The sequence below is a fragment of the Centropristis striata genome, chromosome 17 (assembly GCF_030273125.1).
Source record: "Centropristis striata isolate RG_2023a ecotype Rhode Island chromosome 17, C.striata_1.0, whole genome shotgun sequence".
NCBI lineage: Eukaryota > Metazoa > Chordata > Actinopteri > Perciformes > Serranidae > Centropristis > Centropristis striata.
This window is the reverse complement of record NC_081533.1, coordinates 9,294,777-9,311,334: the sequence shown is the minus strand read 5'-3', so window position 1 is coordinate 9,311,334 and position 16,558 is coordinate 9,294,777. Positions and strand designations below refer to the sequence as shown.

The 16,558-nt window shown below is 37.3% G+C and overlaps 1 protein-coding gene and 1 non-coding gene across 2 annotated transcripts; both read right to left on the bottom strand.

The window, feature by feature from the left end:
• Nucleotides 1-582: 582 nt before the first annotated feature.
• tex261 (testis expressed 261) lies at nt 583-13,144 on the bottom strand. Its single transcript, XM_059355098.1, has 6 exons — nt 12,797-13,144; nt 7,359-7,438; nt 7,089-7,242; nt 6,060-6,127; nt 5,344-5,446; nt 583-3,282 (listed from the first exon to the last, which is right to left on the bottom strand). Exons 1-6 carry the CDS (start codon nt 12,864-12,866, stop codon nt 3,167-3,169), a joined length of 591 nt encoding a protein of 196 aa, XP_059211081.1. The 5' UTR covers nt 12,867-13,144; the 3' UTR covers nt 583-3,166.
• Nucleotides 4,148-4,220, bottom strand: trnak-cuu (transfer RNA lysine (anticodon CUU)). Its single transcript has one exon. It is a non-coding gene; the product is annotated as a tRNA-Lys (tRNA).
• Nucleotides 13,145-16,558: the final 3,414 nt, after the last annotated feature.

The following is a 16,558-nucleotide window of genomic DNA, read 5'->3' as shown; positions in this document are numbered from 1 at the left end:
TGTTCCATTGTTTTATTGATAATAACCAAAATCATTATCAATAAAACCATGGAAAATGTCTAGAGATCAGCTCCTAAATTAAACTCAACTCAACTAAACTTGTTGTTATCATTATATTTGTCCAAACAAATGTACCTTTAGTTGTACTAGGCATTAAAATGAACAAGAAAGCAAGGAGAAAACAAGGGTGGTCTAATACATTTTTCCATGACTGTATGTTGATCGGAAAAAGATTCCGAACAACTTTAACTGCTCTTTCTCATTTAAAGTTTTCTTGTCTGCCACTTTTAACCCCTCCTATATCACTTCACGACACAATTTCAAGCTAAGACATCAGGATTTAGCCATAAAGTACCTTTAAAGAGATAGTTTGGGTTTATTAAAGTGAGGTTGTATGAGGTACTCTATCTTTCTCTATAGTCAGTAGATGGTCTGCACACCCCCAGTCTGGAGAAGCAGGCGTACCGACACAGTGAATCTAGGGCTGGGCGATATACATCGATACAAAAAATATATTGATATATTTTTAAATGCTAAACCATATCACATATATCAATATAGTTATTTTTTTTTCTTTCTTTATATATATATAAATGCTGCTCTTACTTGGGTTTGTCATATTTAGTTCTTTTGTAATGTTCGTTTTTCTTTTCTCACATGAATATATTTATTTCAGAAGAAGATTGGCCTATTTGATTTCATAGACTATTTATATTTAAGATATTTTTTTCATTTAAATGTGCACTTCATGAAGCTTTCATTTTTAAAAAAAGGTACTCCTGTTGTTATACAGTATTTATGTTAAAAAAACGATTTGAATAAAAATACTTGTGACATGTCAAATTTGGCTTTGACTGAACATTTGCTCTCACTTTGCGATAAAATGTCGGGATATATATCGTATATTCAGCCTAAATATATCGGGATATGACTTTTGGTCCATATCGCCCAGCCCTAAGTGAACCTGAACAATATCGGTTTGAGGCAACTTTCACTCTGTGTTATCAAACGCACTAAGCATTGTAAACAAATGTCCTTCGTCTGTTGGACGGAATATGTGAGAGAAACTTTTTCAAAGCAAGTCGGGAACTTTAATGAGCAATTGAATCCATTAGCCTCCATTCTGTGGCCAAACAATTTGAAGACTGTTGTTTGTGTGTAGCCACAACCAACTGTGGTATGATCGTCTGACCATATTTCTAGGACCTTGACTTCATCATTGGACCACGTCTGTCCACGAGACATTATTTTAAAGCTTGCCACTTCCTTTCCTCGTGTTGATTCTCAAAATTCCGTCCAAATTCGACCCAGCTCTGAGTTTCGGTTCGGACCGCATTCTGCCCTGAACTCTGGTGCACTCAGAAGCGAACCGAGACCCCCAGAGTCTTTTGGCGGACCTGAGTTCAACTCTTTGGTCCGCACCAGAGTTAGTTTGAGCGTTCACACCAGCAAAAACTAAGCAGACTATCTGACAAAACGCACAAGTTGGTTTTAAGCGGAGCAAACAGCTCAGGTGTGACAGCTCCCTATAGGAGTGTATGCTATATTTAGAATATTTTGAGTTTTACTTTGCCTTCAGACAGCCCTGTTGCTGTTATCTACTCTACCAGACTCCATTAACAAAACCGCAATTTTAACCTCACAGAAAACAGAATTTGCTCGTCAACCGCTGCCTCGATCTGTTAGCCAGTTCCTGTTATCACCATCTACTGTGACTATTGATAAGTAGAGCCAGACAGATACTATCGTGCCGCTATGAAAACGTTTTTTTACACAATATATAATGCAGAAGTAGAAATTGCCTGGCGCGATTTAGAAATGGAGTTAGCTTCATTTTTTCCATTCTTTTATCTTTTTAATAGTAAGCAATTGACTGAAACTGAACAGCAATGATGTTTATTCAGCTACTTATTTTATTCCTATTTCTTTATTTTATCAGTTATCATTTATAGAAATTGGCTGACAAAGTAATTCATGGTTTGTGTAATGTAAAGCTTTATTACATATATATAGTTAAATATTAGATATATCATTTTATGTTTGAGAAAGTAGCTGAGTGGTGAAAAATCAGAGCGAAATCCACATAAAAAAGGTCTATTTTTATTCCAGATCACAAAAAATTACTACAGTCGCGGAAAAAATTATTAGACCACCCTTGTTTTCTTCAGTTTCTTATTCATTTTAATGCCTGGTACAAAGTAAGGTACATTTGTTTGGACAAATATAATAACAACAAAAATATTTTCCATGGTTTTCTTGATAATGATTTTGGTTATTATCAAGAAAACCATGGAAAATGGCTACATGTCAGCTCTTAAATTAAACTCTTATGAGTTATTTTTGTCCTCATCATTATATTTGTCCAAACAAATGTACCTTTAGTTGTACCAGGCTTTAAAATGAACAAGAAATTGAAGAAAACAATGGTCTAATATTTTTTTTTCATGACTGAATATCAGCCACCAGACATTAGTTATCGATTAATTTCTCCCTCTAAAATCAGTATCGACATCAGTCTCAAAAATCTCGGTCGGGCTCCATCGATAAGCACCTCATACAACTCCACTTTAATAAATCTAAACCACCCCATCAAGCCGTTTCCTTTTATCTCCAACCCAAAAACACAAAGTTTCCATTGTTGTTTTGTCTCCTAACCTGTCAGTCTTCAATGCTACTTAGTGTAGTACGCGAGATCTACGACGCACAAATGACAGCAGATCTCATCTCAGGAAGAAAAAACTGATGATTTATCTGCCAAAGTCAAAACTTACAGGTATTTGGTGGTTGTTAATCTCCGACCCTGCACATACATATTTTTAATACCAAAGCTTAAAAAATGGAGGAGTCCAACATGACAATAGGAAAGCATTGCGCTACGGACAAAGATCCCCACAAAGAGGCTCCTAGTAGGTGTTGTTGGCAGTCAGTACAGACAGACAGAAAACAAAGAGAGGAACATGGCCTGTGTAAACTCGTGGGCTCGTCCAGCAGGAAGCTCGATTCTGTTCATTGGTCCATCCTCTTCGTGTGCTCTTCTTCCACTTTGGCCTCTGTTTCGTTTTTAGTCCCATCCAGAAACAAAATTCCAAAGTCCTTCCTGCTTCCCCTTTACTCTCCGACACATACACTCACTCTCACGCCCCCTGACCCCCCGAGTCCGAGCCCCTCAGTACATTTTCTGCCGGCTGGGCAGCACTGCCTCCTTCAGGAACGAGAACACGAGGAGGATCCCAGACCTCTTCCCCCTCTTCCCCTTGGTGAAGTAATTTGACACCACATCATCTAAAACATAGAAAAAGAATAGGTTTTTATACTGAACTGACACCTGGAAGGTAAGACATTCAGGACTGTAAATAATGAAGCTTTAATCAACGTATTATCTATTAAAAGAAGTCTTCACTACTTTTATCAGCATTGTAATATGTGTGGAATTGGACTCCAGCTTGTGTGATCTAAACATTTCCAATAAGTCCAAAAGAAAAGTATATTAAAAAAGATAGTTGTAATCATTTCATTCATAAATTCACAAGATGTTTTTATCTGACAGAATATTCTGCTGCAATCCATATTTGCTGCCACATAATTTTCTCTGCCATCAAATAACTAACGCACACAAAGGGAGGCGGGCACCTGTATTAACTGGAAATTGACGAGTCATATTCATTAAAGAATTTTTTTTTTTTTTTTAAACCCACTAATTTAATGCGATCAATCACTTTGTTCAAATCAAAGATTTCTATAGCAACAGACAGTCAAAGCTTTATTTGAAAACATCATTAAAAGCCTCAAATGCTGAGAGGGAAAGAGAAGAAGGGATAAATAATAATGAATAAAAAAATGTAATCTCCTTTTTTTTGTTTAATGTATTTCTCTGTTCCCCCTGTATTGACTTATAATACTAATAACTTACAAGTGACAAAAAAAAGAAAAGAGAAAAAAGCTCCAAGAAAATGTAATTAAAATCGAAATAAGAAGAGACTGGAAATATATACAATATGTAGAATATATATATATATATATATATATATATATATATATATATATATATATATATATACACACACAGTATTTAAGTTGTGCCTAAGGACAAATTAAATAGAGTATAAAGTTCCACACAGCAACAACAAATAAAGCTGAAAAAGTTATGCGCCCAACGTGGGGCTCGAACCCACGACCCTGAGATTAAGAGTCTCATGCTCTACCGACTGAGATAGCCGGGCTACATTAGCCCAGGGGCTAGTATTAGCCAAGCGGCTAGTATTACATAAAGTGCTAAACTTGACCCTTTTTCATTTAAGGACACAGCTTCCATTGCCATTACAATAAACTTCTAACATTACAGGTACAAGTCAAAAAATTAGAATATCATGAAAAAGTTTTTGTCCATCATTTCAGAAAGTGAAACTCATACATTATATAGAATCATTGCGCATAAGGTGAAATATTTCAAGCCTGTTTTTCTTGTAAGTTTGATGATTCTGGCTTAGAGATAATGAAAACACAAAACTCAGAGTCTCAGATAATTAGAATATTGTGAAAAAGTTCAATATGTGAGTCCTGGGTCAGTGGTGGTTTGGGGCCATGTCCTCTGCTGCTGTTGCTCCACTGTGTTTTCTGAAGTCCACAGTCAACATAGCAGCCATCTAGCAGGACAATTTAGAGTCTTCATGCTTCCACAAGCTCTTTGGAGATGCTGCTTTCATTTTCCAGCAGGACTTGGCACCTGCCCACACTGGCAAAGGTACCAAAAGCTGCTTCAGTGACCATGGTGTTACTGGGCTGGACTGAACCCCATAGGAGTCTATGGGCTGTTGTCAAGAGGAGGTCAGAAACACCAGACGCAGATGACCTGAAGGCTGCTATCAGAGCAACATGGTGCCGTATTAATGCAGTAATTCATACAAAAGGAGCCCAACCAAGTACTGAGTGTATAGAAATGAAGATACTTTTCAGAGGCCTGACATTTGAGTTTAAAATATCCTTTTTTTTTTTAAATTGAACTTATGTATGATCTAATTTTCTGAGGCAGTGAGTTTTGTGTTTTCATTATCTGTAAGCCAGAATAATCAAAAATACAACAAAAACAGGCTTGAAATATTTCACTCTATGTGTAATGAATCTATATAATATACGAGTTTCACTTTCTGAAATAATTGACAAAAAATATTGAACTTTTTCATGATATTTACATTTTTTTACCTGTATAAAATGGGTTTTGAAGATGTTTATTTTCATAAGAAGAAGAGGTCTAAATATTTCCTCCATTCTTGAAAATCCCTAAGCTGCTACCAATGCTCCAATCACATCAAAAACAATATACAGCTGAAGAAACGACAAGCTTACCTCCTTGTTGCATGGTGGACGGAAGCACATTTTCTCCCGCTGAGAGTGACACGAAGAAGGCGAAGGGGATCACCCACAGGCAGATAGTGAAGTATGCCAGCACCTTGATGCCAAATCAGGATTAAAGATGAGAACAGGAGACATTATAATTGCAGAAAATCCTTCCCTTATTAAAAAAAGCACTTTATTAACCCTCTAAACCCCTGAAATTTATGTTTTCTTTAAGAGATTGTTGAAAATTCAGTTTATCATAGAAAAAACAGGCACTAGTGCAACATTTGAATTTTCCCGACAGCCCTTAAAATTGAGATTTTGTCAAAATCCCTTCATTCTGCATGTCTCATTTTAAAATATCGCTAAAAATAACCCATTTGGAATAACTAGACTTCCTTTTAACTTCCTGATAAAAAAAACCATTAAATTCTGCTCCTCAGCTACACTGTGAAGCCATGATTGATTCTGCTGAGACGAACAGTCACGTGACAAATATTCACTGAAAATCTGTTTACACAGAGCTGAGGAGGAGAGGACAGGAGAGGCTGGAAAAATTTAAATAGTTAAATATGTATAGCATTTGGAGACCCAAATTTTTTCTCCAATATTAATGACACTTTTGAGTTTCTCACACTTCTAGCCATGATTGTGCTGATTCCATACAGCTGCAGGACAGAGGATGAAAAACAGTACATAGGATTATAAATCTGAGATGAATTTACCTCTGAGAATGGATAATACTCTTGTGCAAAGTATTGGAAGGCCATATAATGGTTCACCACCACCAACACTGGAGAGTGAAGACAAGGAGAAAGAAACAATGTTGGACAAGAAATAACAATAGGGGTGTTTCCATTACAGTCCAATACCCGGAATGAGGCTGGTCTCACTCGCCGAAACGCCCCTAATTTGAATATGAGCTGCCTTGAGCGGTCGTTTGACCGGACTTTTTTTTTTGCCCTGTCGTAGAGCAGGGCCCATTTTCTCCCCTGAAAAAAACCCGGTTGCTGATTGGACAGAACGCTAAGCAGGATGTGACGTAGTACTCGACACCAAAACAACACGCCATTTTTAAAAGAAGGCGAAGTAGCGAGTAGTCACAAGCGACAATGAACATAAACTGGAAAGATCTGCGCCGGCTTTTCACCTAGGGCGTTCATAGTGATCCCGCAAAGGCGTTATTTTCTGCCCTTTCATAGTGCAGTCCAGCATCGCAGAACGAGGTGCACAGTAGCACAATGCTAATAGGCTAACATTTAGCTCTATAGCTACTGCTGCAGGAGGTGTTCACTTAGCGATTCCTGTTTGTTTACAACAAGCACTGGACACTCTGTGCACAGATAGTGATGCCGGTTAATTCACGATCAGCGGTGGACACTTTGTGTACCGTTAGAGATGCTGGTTTGTTTATGATCAGCGGCGACGCTGTGCATAATTAGCCATGCTGGTTTGTTTATGATCAGCGGTGGACGTTGTGCACAGTTAGGGACAGTGGCCACAGTTGCGTCTCCCGTGTTTAATTCGTTGCGTATGTGACGTCACAGTCGAAACTGTCCCTAAGTGATTACGCGATGATCGAAAACCATACGTCACCGTAAATCCCTCTGGGGCCTTTTACTGTAACGGAGACACGCTGCGCGAGCGTCCATTTGAGAGGGCGTGGCCTAAGACTTTCCCAGCAGCCACTCTTTCCCCGAATGGAAATAATAAAAAGACTTTTATGTGCATGTCACGGTGCGTCACATATTTACCACAGGAGAGGATGAAGTTTGGGGAGCTCAGCAGTATGTAGGGGAAAGTCTGCAGGAGGCCAAAGTACACCAGGTTGGTGAAGAGGCCGACTCCCACCATCAACACTGGGAAGCCTTCAAAAAGATAGAGACATGCCAGCACACCTGTCGAGAACTGGACACATTCACACAAACAGAACACAGGAGCTGTTGTTAATATATTTCATTAGAGTATATTCTTAAAAACAGGTGAATAAAGAAAATGATGCAACGCTATTCCCACTTACTCACCATTATCATGTATTTTATTATTCGACTGGTGGCTACTGTATATTCTTCTATTAGTTCTGCCAAGTAGTACAGGCCAGCAGCTGGGAGAAGACAAACATTAAGTGATGAGCAACTAAACAGGAAAAACACAACAAAAAAACCCCACAGAATTCTCTGTCAACACAAATAACAGGTTTAAACTATTGATATTTTTTTTGTTTACACTGGTAAATTTATTTAACCTGATAGACAGTTTCAAACATCTATTTTTACAGGGCAACTTTAGGTGATTTTTGCATCTTATAATTGAAGTTTGAAGGCATTTACATACACAACCACACAATTTTATTTGTCCTCTTTATTGTGTTTTGTGTGTCACATACCTTTTATTTGTGAGCAATTTTATCCTCTGTCCCTGTTTTTTTCTGCCATGATTAACAATCAAATGTATTTATTAACATACAATTTCCAAAGGTTTCATTGAGCAGCTTTAAGCCGTTCATTTGTTGGTTGGCTGTGAGTAGGCCTGTCACAATGATTACCATATCGTTAGATATATTAAAAAGGGACAGTTTTTTTCTGGACTCGATATATTGACTTTTTGTGCTTTTTTGTGTGTGTTGTGTTTAAAGTAATGGTGCAAATGTTTGACAGGCAATACGAATTGCCAAAACATACCTATATTGCCCAAGTAGCCATTCCAGCTGTTTATGTGTTATTTCTCATTGCAATGTTATGTGAACAGAGTCTGAAAGTCTATTTTATTTGGTGTGGTTGTAGTTTATTTATGTTTTATTTATCTAAGATATTTTAACATTTCTTTTCCACATTTCAATTCCAATGTTTAATATTCTCGAGATTTAAAAATTCTTTGCTATGGAAAAGGATATACTTATTATGCTCGAATATCATTATAAAACTAAAAAAACATCGATACTATCGTTTATCGTGATAGTTTCTGGGAAAATATATCGTCCTAAAAAATGTGTTATCGTGCCTGGCCTAGCTGTGAGAAACCCTTTTGGAATCTGTTTGGAAAAGGGCAGACACTTTCAAAATCCACCTGGCAGGTGACTGGAAGAACCATCTGGCTATCACCATCTGAAACCACTCGGCATAAGAAAAGCCCTCAGTTCCGTTCTCTGCTCTTCTTTTAATGAAGACATACTCTTCTGTTGTGATAAAGCCGATTGTGGCATCTACGCCACATTTTCAGAAGTCGCCACCGCTGTTGTTTAGAACGAAAAGTTGCCTCTCTGTGTCCTCAAACAAACCCAAACAACACCTGTTCACGCGAGAAGCTCCTCAGACTGATCGGTCAGAACCTCTAGTTGTTTAACTCAAAGGTAGGAGCATATTGTGATCCTGCCATCCCAAAATATCACAAGAATGCAAGTTTAAAAATATTTAAACTTAATCTGACATTCATCTAGACTTAAATGATATTTAGGGTTCCCAAAAAAACTAAATGTGATTTGTTAATTTCAATAGCATGGTAGGGAAGATATATATGAAATATGCCACTCATTGCTATATTATGTTTATTACCAGGATGGTGATTTGTATGATATCTTACAGTAAATACCTTACCAAGGCTGCAAGTCACAATTAATTTTAACATTGATTAATCTGCCAATTGTTTTCTCCATCTTCAGGAAACATGTAGTTTCTCAAAGTCCAAGGGGATGACTTCATATCTCTTGTTTTGTCAATCCAAAATTTTCAGTTTAATATGATATAGAAGAGAGAAAAGAAAGAAATCTTCATATTTGAGAGGCTGAAACATTGCATTTTTCTGCCATTTTGCATGAAAAACTACCCTTATTATTACTTGAATATTGAAGTAGTTGGCTAGATGACCAATTGTTGCAGCTCTATACTTTGCTTTGAGGCATATCAACATTTTTCTTTAGAAATATCTTAGCAATTATCAGAAGATAGATGTTGCTCATCTTTATTAAAAGCAACTTTGAACTAAAAGTGGTATCAGAGGAAAAACTGATCAAAGAAGTAATAAAGAAGAGTGTGAATCTGACCAGAAATTCAAGGCCATACTTGACAGTTTTAGTGCTAAAGACGAATTTCAGTGTGCACCCAAAAGCTTCTGAGATTCAACATCATGCTGTAGTCAACAGCCAAGGCAAAGCAAAGAACACAGGACAAATAATATCTGGTCAGTTGAGTCACTCCAGTGAGTTCTTAAAAAAATACATCTGAAACACGGACATGACCCACAGTTACTGAGCCCAAACACTGAAGGCCAAACACAGAAAAAAAAGACTGTATGTCAAAACATTTATGCTAGGCACAGAGAATGTGAAATCTCACAGAGCAGAGGCTCATGGGAGAGTCAGAGCTTCATCATGCAAAGCCAATTTTCACTTTCCAAAAGATAGAGACAAAAAGAAAGAAAGAGGGAGAAGTGAAGTGACAGCAAACTGCTTTATGCGTGTCTGCGAGCTGGAAGACACTCGCCATAAATATGATATGACTCATTGCTGCTTGCTGGATTTATGAAAAAGAAAAGGACTAATAATAACACTGCCTTAACTAAGAATCTGATGAGTATCAGCTGATAAGAGGAGAAGAGATTATTGACAAGAAAGCAGCAGTGATTAAACATGCTCTTTCACCTCGTTTGATTACAGTATCAAACTGTTAAAATGTTACAAAGCTTATGGGAGGTAAGAAGATAGGGAAAGCTGCTATGTAATATAGTCAATGGTAATAAATCATGTCCATACACCTTTCTAATGAGGCAAATTACAAAAGGTTGTCAGGGGAGGAAATAAAATATACGTTTAATGGGGCAATTTTGGGTGATTTTCTTCCCTCAGGTAATTGACATTTGAAAGCACTAGAATATACAATCACAATTGTATTTGTATTTTGACAAAAAGGGTGTTTCAAAGCAGTGTAGAGATCAGAAATGCAGTTATTCAATTAGCAAAAATACAGATAAATACAAAAATAAAATAATCTCCAAAATGTCAATGGTTTTTCAAACCAAATCACAGCATGGATTTTCTATGTTGTTCCAAAGGTCTTGTTGTATTGATGCAATATTCTGGAGGGTTTTGGAACATTTTCATCAATTCTTGAGTTAAAAAAAAATACTAATAATGCAGCACTTGTGTAACAAATGTTATCAATCCAAAACAAATATGGGACATATTCGAACATGGAAATGAACTTCAGAAAGCCAAACATTAATGCTCTGAACCCAGAACTCATTCATAGGTTTACTTAATTATTTAGTCATTTGACCTGAACAACTAGGCCTGTCATGATTATTACTATATCAACTTATCGTTCGATATATATAAAAATGGACATGATGGTTTTTTAGACTTAATATATTGTTGGTTTGCATGTGTGACTTTTTGTGCTTTTCCTTGTTGTGTTTAAAGTAATGCTGCAAATGTCTGACAGGCAGTACGAATTGCTGAAAAAAACCCTATATTTCCCAAGCAGCCATTCCAGCTGTTTATATGTTATTTTAATAATAAAATAATATAATACATAATGATTATCTCATTGCAATGTTTTGTTAACAGAGCCTGGAAGACTATTTTATTTGTTTTTATTGTAGTTTATTTATTTATGTTATATTTATCTAGGATATTTCAATATTTCTTTACTACATTTCATTTCCAATGTTTAATATTCTCGAGATTAAAAAATGAATTGCTGTGGAAAAGGATGTACTTATTATGCTCCAATATCGTTCTAAAACTAAAACAACATCGATATTATCATTTATAATGATAGTTTCTGGGAAAATATATGGTCCTAAAAATTTTTATTATCGTGACAGGTCTATGAACAACTTGACACAGTACTGAGCTGCTTCTAAAATTAATCTTCAGGCTCACGCTTTCAGATGACGTCCACCACCTTTATGTTGCACATTTATATTTATATTGTTGGCCTGCTATCTCCCCCGAAACATCCACTGCCAACAACCCCCAATTCTCAATAAAAGCGGTGACACAAAGTGACACAGATAGATAGAGGTTGCCATATTAGAAAGCGCTCATACAAGATCACTCTCATCACCCACCTTTGCTTCTACAGCAAATAACACCCCGCAATACCTCAAAGACCTCCTTCCTACCCCTCACTCATCCACCTGTAACCTCTGGTCCCAAAGTATAAACCTCCTCCATCAACTCAGCACCATGGGAGGCCGAGCCTTCTGCTCCGCTGCCCCCCACATCTGGAACTCCCTCCCTGAACATTTACGACAACCCCAGTCTGTGGACACTTTAAAAAGGGCTTAAAACTTTTTCATTCAGGCAGGCATTTTTAGGTTGTCCCTGGATGTTTTTATGATTTTCTTTGCACCTTAATCTCCTCCTTTAGCTGTTTTCTTTAATGTACTTTATGACCTGTGTCTTTTTATCGATTGCTGATTTTAATTTGTCTGATTTTTCTCTTAGTCTTTTGTTTATTTTGTTTCTGGTTTCTGTAGCACTTTGATATTTCTTTATGAAAAGTGCTTTACAAATAAAAATAATAAATAAATTAAAAAAAAATAAAAAAGTGCCTTTTCTTGCTAATGCAGAGAATAAACAGCTAAGAACAAACAAACAGAGTGAGAGACCTGCCGGAGAGTGACTGGCACTAACACAGTTTGACAGCTGACAGGTGCGGCAGGTGTTACGTGGCCAGGTAACAAACTTGCAACGTGGACGGGTGAAAGTTTTAGCACATACTCCATAGATTGTTGCCACTGCTTGTGGCAGGCAGGTGGACCACATGTTAGCTCGCCAACGTGTCAACTCGACTGTCTAATGTAAACAAACCAAAATGCCTCCATGCTTGTTAGATTTGAAGATTAGATCCATGCTAACTCTGCCTCCTAAACCTGTTGCTGGATGCTACTTCATCTAGTAGTTGCTACACAACCAACATTATGAGCATATTAACCTTTATTTCCTGAGGCATTAATCAAGTGATTAGTTTTTATCGATAAAAGAGCTAAAGAGAGAGAACGCTAAATGCTAATTAGTAAATATTACAATCAGGAGAAGTATCACTTATAAACCATTAAAACTAATTAAAATGAAGACATCTAACCATAATATATCATTGTGAGTATATGGAATAGCTTGCATTATTTAAATATGTGCAGTAATTATCGTTGAGAAGTAAAAAAAATAAATAAAAAACAGCATCTTGTATTCGTTGCACAGAACTTCCTGTGCTGGAAAGCTAACGTTAGCTAGCTAAACAGGCTACCAGTATTCCGGCAAACTAATGCACGTAACTTTACTTTTGAGGCACAATATTACCATTTGCATTTGTATGTAATAGTTAATACACTCCCCAGTGCTAATACAGTCGCTAATTTGTAAAACGGAGCCCGGTTTAACGGTGCAACTTCAGCTGCTAACTCTGCTAGCATTAGCAAGCGAGCCTCCAGCTAACAGTTAGCTCTCTCAGCGGACACTTACCTATTGCTAGAGTGACGAAGGATATCTGGATGACTAACGACAGCCAGCTGAGCAAATAAATAAACCACATCTCTCTGCATATGAAACAACACACACAAAAGTATGAAAATAGTACAGAAAACAGCTAGCGGGCTGCTAACGCTAGTGCTGGAGCACCGGTCAAAGTTCCTGCCCGGTGTTTTCAGGAGGAGGCCCCGTAGGGAGAGGGGGGCTCTGTCTACAGCGCCCCCGGTGGCCGGAGGACAAGTGGCATAAAATGATTATTAACCCATAAGAACCTAGACCCAGTTAGCCTTAACCCTCCTGCCGTCCTTCCGGGTCAAATTGACCCAATCTGTTTTGACTATTCCTTCTTTCCTCCCTCCTCCTGCCTTCCTCTCGTCTTTCCTCCTTCCTTCCTTCTTTCCTCCCTCCTCTATCCTCCTTCCTTCTTTCCTTCCCTCGCCCCTTCTTTCTTTCTTTCCTTCCTTTCCTCCCTCCTTCCCTTCTTTTCTTTCCTCTTTCCGCTATCTCCTTTCCTTTCTCTCTTCTTTCCTTCCTCCTGATTTCCCCTCCTTTCCTCCTTCCTTCCTTCTTTCATCCCTCCCGCCTCCATCCCTTCCTCTATCCTCCTTCCTTCTTCCCTTCCCTCACCCCCCCTTTTCTTCCCTCCTTTCTTTCCTTCCTCCTTCCTTTCTGCCCTCTTTCCTTCCTTCCTCCCTCATTTCTGCCCTCTTTCCTTCCTGCCTCCCTCCTTTTCTCCCTCCTTCCTTCTTTATTTTTTCCTTCCTTTCTTCTCCTCCTCCCCTTTCTTTCCTCCATCCTCCTTCCTTTCTCTCTCCTTTCCATTCTTTTTCCTTTTCCTCCTCTCTTCTTTCCTTCCTCCATCCTTCTTTCTTTCCTTCCTTCTTTCCTCCATCCCTTTTTACTTCCCTTTGCGTCCTTCCCTCTTCTTCATTCCTTGACCCGAGGACAACAGGAGGGTTAAAGGAAAATGATTGGGGATATACTACAGACCAAGTGGACCACATAGAACACATTTATGATGTTTTAGAAAAAAGTATTACCACTAAATGTCAAAGATCTGTGATGTGACATAAACGATACATTGGGCGTTTATGGTATTTAACGTCACCCTGTTAAAATAATCGCCTAGCTAAATTTTTCAAGTTTTGCAGGAAACACAAAAAACTTCACCAAAAGTGTAACATATGACATTTATTGATCATTTCACTCAAAAAGGATGTAACAAAGGATGGCTATTGGCATAGTAATAACACTGTGTGTAAATTATGTAACTTAAGAGAAATAAATGACTTAGGCAATTTTTTGAACATGCCTTTGTGACTTAAGCAAGTTATGGTAACACTTTAATTTGTCTACATAAGAGTCACACAAGCCTGTCAGAAACATGACATGACAAGTATCATGAGCATTAATGTTACTTCAAAGTGTCATAAATGTTCATGACACATCCCATGTCATGTTTATGACACGCTCATGTCACTCTTATGTAGACACCTTTTAAATAAAGTGTTACCATATCTTGCTTAAGTCACAAAAGCATGTTCAAAAAATTGCAAAATTTTTTTTTTTTTAAATTTCCAAAAAAAATTATTTTGACTTAGGCATAATAAATCCGCTTAAGTCACACACTTGACATAGGCCATTATCTTAAAGGGGTAAAATCACATGATCTGATCAACTGAGGATGTAGACGATTTTAACATAGGTGGACGGAGTCATGAGGAGATGATTTAGCCAAAAAAAAAACAATTTTGACAAAAAATGACTTAGGCAATTATTTTAACAGTGTGCAATTATTGAGGCGACCTGCTGCATCTTATACAATTATAAGATAAGATACTATATATTTATCTAAATCTAGTTGTCACAGCAGCTCAAGGTACAGACACATAGATATCAAATACATCCAAAATCAAATCAAAATTAATTCCTATATCCCCAAGGGGAACTTCAGTTAGTCTGTTAGCTCTGTTAGAATGAGACAACCTGATGGTTGTAGGAGAGAAGGGTCTTTTTAATCTCTCCATCCTGCAAAGGAGAGAGCCTGGAACATGTTGACAGGTCATCTCTCCACCACCTCCTCCAGTGTGTCCAACATGGCTCCAACCACAGAACCAGCTCTTTAGACCAGTCTGTCCAACCGCCTTCATCTCTGTGTGTGATGCTGCTTCTCCAGCAGACTGCAGCATAAAACAACACACTACCACCACAGACTGATAAAACATCTGCAGCATCTTACTACAGATGTCCAGAGATCTGAGCTTCCTTCTTTTTGTAGAGAACATCTGTGTTTAGCAACCAGTCCAACTTATTATCCAGGTATACACCTAGATACTTATAACTTGGCACCACCTTGATGTCTACCCCACAGGTATTCACTGGCTGAAGAGGGGGCTTGAACCTGCGGAAATCTATGATCATTTGCTTAGTCTTTGAGGTGTTCAGTAGATCGTTCTTGGGAAAACAGAATAAAAGAACATAAAAAATAAGACATATACATACATTCTATACATATTCTATACATACAGGTGCATCTCAATAAATAAGAATATAATAGAAAAGTTTATCAGTATTTCAATTTAAAAAAGTGGAAATAACATATATATACATAATATAGATCCATTCCACACAGAATGAAACATTCCATGACTTAATTTATTTAATTTCTTCTATTTATAATGATTATGGCTTACATTTAACAAAGACCTAAAATTCAGTGTCTCAAAAATTTTTAATATTACAAAAGACCAATTTGAAAAAGTATGTTTAATATGGAAATGTTGGCCTTTGAAAAGTATGTCCATCTGTATGACTCAATACTTGGTTGGGGCTGTTTGACTTTAATATGTGAAATGGACTTTTCCATCATATTCTAATAAAGTGACCAGTGAGTGAGTATTTTTCCTGTTGCTAGCCTCCATATTTCAGGCAAGCAAGTATTTTATATAAATATTACATGCATGGGTGGATTATGACAATGGGCCCCTGGGCAGACATGCAAAAGACCCCACCATCTTCCCCACAGAGGACCAAAACACACAGAATTTATTGTTGTCTAACGTCTTTTTAATGCTGTTTTGTGTCTCCTTGTAGTTTTTACACATCTCTTCGTGGTTATGTGTCTCTTTGTAGTAAATTTGAGTCTTTTTGTAATTATTTTTGTGTCTCTTTAGCGTTGTGCGTTCCTTTTTAGTCATTTTATGCTTCTTTTCTTCACTACAAGTCTTTGTAGTTATTTTGTGTCTTTTTAGTAGTTTCTATGCGTCTCTTTTTAGTCGTTTTATGTTCTTTTGTGGTCTTTTTGAGTCTCTTCCTGGCTGGTATGTGTCTCTCTGACACTTTGAGCCTGTACCCGATAGGCCTGTTCAGTAATCCATCCATGATTACATGTTGCATTTGTAGGGAAATAACTTTCCCACCACCACAGATTATCTAAACTATATAAATACCAGGAGGTCAGCTGAGGGGAATAACACTATTGTCAGAGAGCAGAATGTTTCTTAATGTTTTTAACAGGATCTAGTTATTACAAACAGTTTATTTTTGGCGACATTTTAAATTATACATGTAGAATAAAGTGATTTTGACAGAAATATCACAATTTTGAGCTTCGTTTTGGTTACTTTTTCTAACAGAAACTTTCGTAACCTAGGACTATCGGAAAGTTCCAACTCCCACGATAATGCCTGTTTTTGTAGCCAAAGGAAATAACTTTTCCATCACCACAGATTACCTAAACTATATATATACCAGGAG